This window comes from Polypterus senegalus, chromosome 2 (assembly GCF_016835505.1).
Source record: "Polypterus senegalus isolate Bchr_013 chromosome 2, ASM1683550v1, whole genome shotgun sequence".
Lineage (NCBI taxonomy): Eukaryota > Metazoa > Chordata > Cladistia > Polypteriformes > Polypteridae > Polypterus > Polypterus senegalus.
Genome location: NC_053155.1, coordinates 290,374,662 through 290,380,661, shown reverse-complemented (window position 1 = coordinate 290,380,661; position 6,000 = coordinate 290,374,662). Strand labels below are relative to the sequence as shown.

General features: G+C 36.7%; 1 protein-coding gene across 2 annotated transcripts in view; it reads right to left on the bottom strand.

Annotated features, from left to right (window-relative positions):
• Positions 1-371: 371 nt before the first annotated feature.
• The window catches only part of LOC120523987, a 68,387-nt gene continuing 62,758 nt past the window's right edge, over positions 372-6,000 (bottom strand). For both annotated transcript variants that reach the window (XM_039745752.1, XM_039745753.1), the window contains one exon: positions 372-768. In XM_039745752.1, the coding sequence (XP_039601686.1) occupies positions 671-768 (98 nt within the window). In that variant the 3' untranslated portion in view covers positions 372-670. The remainder of the gene's footprint in view (positions 769-6,000) is intronic.

Below are 6,000 nucleotides of genomic sequence, written 5' to 3'. Positions count from 1 at the left end.
CTGGTTTAGCTTAAAATTCCACTGGCTGTGTTTTAAACCAGTATTACCAAAAAGAACAACATTCGATTTTAATCATTTTCGCAACAAAAATCTATTAATTAAAATATTTCATAAAACTAAATAAATGGAGAAATACAGAATACTCTGTTAATCCTTTAGATTAACCTATAACTATGTTCTCTTACTCAGAAATGTAAAAATTCTTTTTATTCAACAACATGTGATGGGTATTTTTAAAAATTGTAATATCTAACAGTCCCTAAAATGATTTTAGACAAAAAAAAAAATTGTTACTTATATGAAGTTAACACAAACTATTTGCAAAATGTGTTTTAGAAAAATAGCTATAGTACAGATAAACATTACTCAAATTTGTCTGAAACCAACAGCATTTTATTGAAAAGGCTCAAAGTGAAACTATTAATTTACCCTGCCTAGTGAAAGAAATGGAAAAATGACAATTTTTTTTTTACATCTGTGCTCTTGCCCAGCCCAGTATGAAACAGTTGTGATCTAGTGCAGAATGGTTTAGAGAAATCAGAATCAGGTGTGTAAAAACTGTAACAAAACCTTCACAGCACACAAGACTCCTCAATACTGAAGGGCATTAACGCATTTTCTGGATAATGTTCTGAGAATGATACTGAAAGCTGAACACCATTGGCATAAGTCAGGTCATAGATGAAGACAGCTCCTCCTGTTCCATCACATCATCTTTTGGAATTATTGTTGTCACCGTCACATTACTACTTTGCACAGAGGGACTTTCTGGTAAAACAAAAATGAAATTCACTATTGTCAATGAACTCTGTGTTTTAGACACCTAATGCATTTAAAAGGAAAAATAAATACACAGTCACCTAAACATATAAACAACAGTTAAAAGTTCTTAATACACATGGGTAAAGAATCTATTCATCATCACCTATGGACAGCTATTCTAACTGACTGTGCTACAGCCAAAATCTGCAGAACATTTAGATAGGATTTTTTTGTATTGTTAAATAAACAGAATCTGCATTTTGATAGGATCAGAATAATTACAAAAGTAAATGAAAAACAAATTTTAAAAATCCAGCTTTGCAAGGTATTCATCCCTTAACATTTATGATCAGCAAAAAGCAGGGGTTAAGGGATGTCAAAATCAGATCCTGAGGGCTGCAATGGCTACAAGGTTTCCATCTAGCCAATATTTATTTTTTCTTAACCAACAGCTTAACTATGAAGAGACATAAACCAAACTTGCAATATTTCAAACCTATTGTGACCACCATACAATAAATGTTTTTATAAAGGTCTGAGAAACAACTATCTGCTCTTGTCCACAAAATTATTTGACTGTACTCTCAGAAAAAAAGAACATCAAGAGATTTGGAAACATCTACTGAGTCAGTAAAGGACCAACAAGCCAAAGAATGAAACATGTTTTATTATATTTCATCAGGTTATTAGCTCACCTGTGACATACAATTAACACAAAACATACATACATACATACATACATATCTTATAAATAAACATCTACGTGTGAAAGTGCGTGTGTCTCTCTGGCCCAGAAGTGAGAGATGGAGTCGGGGTAAGGGTCCAGCTCTAAGGAAACAAACAACTCACTTAGCCGCTAATAACACAAGTGGGGCCAGCACGTAAGCAAAACAAAACTTCTGAAGAAAGACAAAGTCACTTAGTCGCTAACATTGGCAAAATGGTATCCCTTTTACTTTTCCTCCCAATGCTAATTAACAAGCGATGCGAGCACGTCAGTAAAACAAATTCTCCTAGGAAAGAGACACGTAGAGTAGTTCCTTTCGATTTCCTGACGATTTCAATAGTTTCTAGGCTTTTTACAGCACGGGCTTACACAACTAGTGTGTATATATATATATATATATATATATATATATATATATATATAAACAGCTCAAAAACAATTAAAGGAGCACTTTGAAAACACATCAGATCTCAAATATATCTCCTCTTAAATAGGTGCTGCCTGACACAGAGAAGTAGACCAAAAGCACCTCAAAAGCTAGACATCATGCCAAGATCCAAAGAAATTCAGGAACAAATGAGAACAGAAGTGATTGAGATCTATCAGTCTGGTAAAGGTTATAAAGCCATTTCTAAAGCTTTGGGACTCCAGCGAAACACAGTGAGAGCCATTATCCACAAATAGCAAAAACATGGGGTAATTTTGGTCGGCCAGACACTCCTGGGAAGGTACTGTTAAGCAAAAAGAACATTAGGGCTCGTCTCAATTTTGCTAAGAAACATCTCAATGATTGCCAAGACTTTTGGGAAAATACCTTGTGGACTGATGAGACAAAAGTTGAACTTTTTGGAAGGCAAATGTCTCGTTACATCTGGCGTAAAAGGAACACAGCATTTCAGAAAAAGAACATCATACCAACAGTAAAATATGGTGGTGGTAGTATGATAGTCTGGGTTTGTTTTGCTGCTTCAGGACCTGGAAGGCTTGCTGTGATAGATGGAACCATGAATTCTACTGTCTACCAAAAAATCCTGAAGGAGAATGTCCGGTCATCTGTTCGTCAACTCAAGCTGAAGCGATCTTGGGTGCTGCAACAGGACAATGATCCAAAACACACCAGCAAATCCACCTCTGAATGGCTGAAGAAAAATAAAATGAAGACTTTGGAGTGGCCTAGTCAAAGTCCTGACCTGAATCCAATTGAGATGCTATGGCATGACCTTAAAAAGGAGGTTCATGCTAGAAAACCCTCAAATAAAGCTGAATTACAACAATTCTGCAAAGATGAGTGGGCCAAAATTCCTCCAGAGCTGTAAAGACTCATTGCAAGTTATCGCAAACGCTTGATTGCAGTTATTGCTGCTAAGGGTGGCCCAACCAGTTATTAGGTTCAGGGAGCAATTACTTTTTCACACAGGGCCATGTAGGTTTGGATTTGTTTTCTCCCTAAATAATAAAAACCATCATTTAAAAACTGTATTTTGTGTTTACTTGTGTTATATTTGACTAATGGTTAAATGTGTTTGATGATCAGAAACATATTGTGTGACAAACATGCAAAAGAATAAGAAATCAGGAAGGGGGCAAATAGTTTTTCACACCACTGTATATACATATATATATATATACACACATATATATATATATATATATATATATATATATATATATATATATATATATATATATAGATACACACACACACATATATATATATACACACACATACATATACATATATACACACATACATATACATATATATATACACACACATATACACACATATATATATACATATCTATACTAATAAAAGGCAAAGCCCTCACTCACTCACTCACTCATCACTGACTCATCACTAATTCTCCAACTTCCCGTGTGGGTGGAAGGCTGAAATTTGGCAGGTTCATTCCTTACAGCTTCCTTACAAAAGTTGGGCAGGTTTTATATCGAAATTCTACGTAATGGTCATAACTGGAAGCAGTTTTCTCCATTTACTGTAATGGAGATGAGCTTCAACGCCGTGGGGGAGTTTAGTGTGACATCATCACGCCTCCCACGTAATCACGCAGTACATAGAAAACCAGGAAGACCTCAAAAAGCGCTGAAGAAAACATGCATTATATAATTGAGAAGGCAGCGAAACAATAAGAAGCGAGCGAGTGACATATACAACCATATTCATGAGTTCTGCTACTTCGGAAACAAAGCACGATGTAAACCTACACTTTAAATTAAGTTCATAGACAGGCTGCGCTGGCGTTTGTAATTTAGTGCCTGCCCATATAAGGCCGTCCGTCAGCGGCAATCCAATAGCAAACTGCCACGGGTAAATATTCACGGGTGAAGGACTGTGCTTATGGAGAGGAAGATGAGATGGTCAGGGTGGTGTTTGACACAAACTCAGCGAAACTGCGAGAGAAAGTTTTAAGTGCCAGGACTAAGGTAACATTAAATACAGCCATGGACATAGCACGAGATGGCACCAGCACAGCTTGGAACCTTCGATGCATGTACACCGAGTGGCTCACGTGAACTGGCGCGTGCACAGATAAAAGCAACAGTTCCAAAGAGCGCTGAACAAAACCGAATTACACAATTGAAAAGGCAGCAAAAATATGAAGCGTCTGATAAGCATATTCATAAATCCAACTACTGCGGAAACAAAGCACCGTTGGAAAAAGTCAATGTCCGCTTAAGGAAGACAGTGTAAAAAACCCGTGCATGCAGTGTGTCAGGTCTCAGATAAAGAAGAAGACAAGCTGTTTATTGATGCAGTAAGAAACGAATCGATGAATGAAACCTGTCATCTTTACAGCGATTGACAAACACGGAATGTAACTTGAACACAACACATCCTACAAATACGAACCTGATTGAAAGAAATAATGATAATCAAATCCTTGATGACAGCAACACTCAGTAACACTCACAAAACAAATACTGTATATTGACAGTCATGTTACGTTATTTTTAAAATGTTCCCTTTTCTTTTCTAGCTTTTTAACACACTACTTCTCGCTGCGATACGCGGGTATATATATATGTATATATATATACGATCTACATACTCGAATAATGGATACTTTATTAGCCATCAATGATTGTTTTGGTAAAGCCATACTCAGTGTATTCATTAGATGAGCGGTAAAAAGTAAGAGCGAGGGAGGATGACTTATTGAGGCATGCAGGCTGTAGTCGCGTCAACTCTATCTGAATTGCGCGATCACATTTGAAAAATATATCTTTTCAAGTTCTATTTAGTCCATATGTGTCAAACTCAAGGGCATCCACATCCGCCCGGCGTGTAATTATATCCGCCCGAGATCATTTTATATACTGTATTATTGTTATTAATGGCCGGGTATATGAAGCGCTGGTAACACAATAAACTACAGATCCCATAATGCAGCGCTTCAGCTGCCTTGCGAACACTTACTGCGTTAATCAAGTCTAGCTTATGATGCTGCAAGTTATTGCAAAGCTAGCTCACACGATGCTGAAGAGAAAAGTTGATTCTGAAAATAGAGCCTTTAAAACCGATGGGAGGCTGAGTATATGTTTACTGAACCCGTGTGTCTCATTTGTGGAGCTAATGTGGCTGTAATTACAGAATTTAATCTAAGACGGCACTATGAGACAAAACATCAGGGTAACCTGAATGCAATGCAGAAGATACAGAAAGCAGAAGAATTAAATAAGAATCTGACACTTCAGCGGACGTTTTACCGTGCACAATCACAAAGTGATTTCAAGTGAAGCTGCTTTTATGGGAGACACAAATGCACCAGTGCATTGCCCCACTTTCCCTGTTGCCAAGTAATGTTAAACCAAGTCGTCACTACGGTGTTCCCAAATCGCACTTTGCTGATAAACTGGCGCACTGAGTTTGCACGGCGCTTTGGTGACTTTGAAGAACAAAAAGTCCGTCTACATGCGGCTCGAACCTTGTGCATGTTTGGTAGCACATATCTGTGTGAGAAGCTCTTCTCAGTGATAAAGACTAACAAAACAGCACACAGGAGTCGCCTCACTGATGAGCACCTGCAATCCATCCTGAGAATCTCCACAACACAGAACCTCACACCAAACAGAAACGAACTTGTTGCCAAAAAAGATGCCAGGCGTCCAGCTCTAAAATGACATATGAGCAAAGACAACTGAATGATTTGATTTGTTATTGCTGAAAGGAACACATTTTATTTATATTTCTAGGTTTTGTTATGCAGCATGTTCATATTTGAATTTGTATAATTTTGACAGGATATATTTTTATGGAGAGCAAAATCTTTTGGGATATTTAAAATCTAAGTTTATTTTTATATAAAATTACATAAGAGTAAAGAAATTTGAATGTTTGTTCTTTTAACGTTTACTTTATTTCTAACTTGTATAATTTAGACAGGATATATTTTTATGGAGAGCAAAATATTATAAGTTGTTTAAGGTTTGAGTTGATTTATTCAGAATAATATTCCTGTCTGTTTTACCATTCCTACCAAAGATATTTC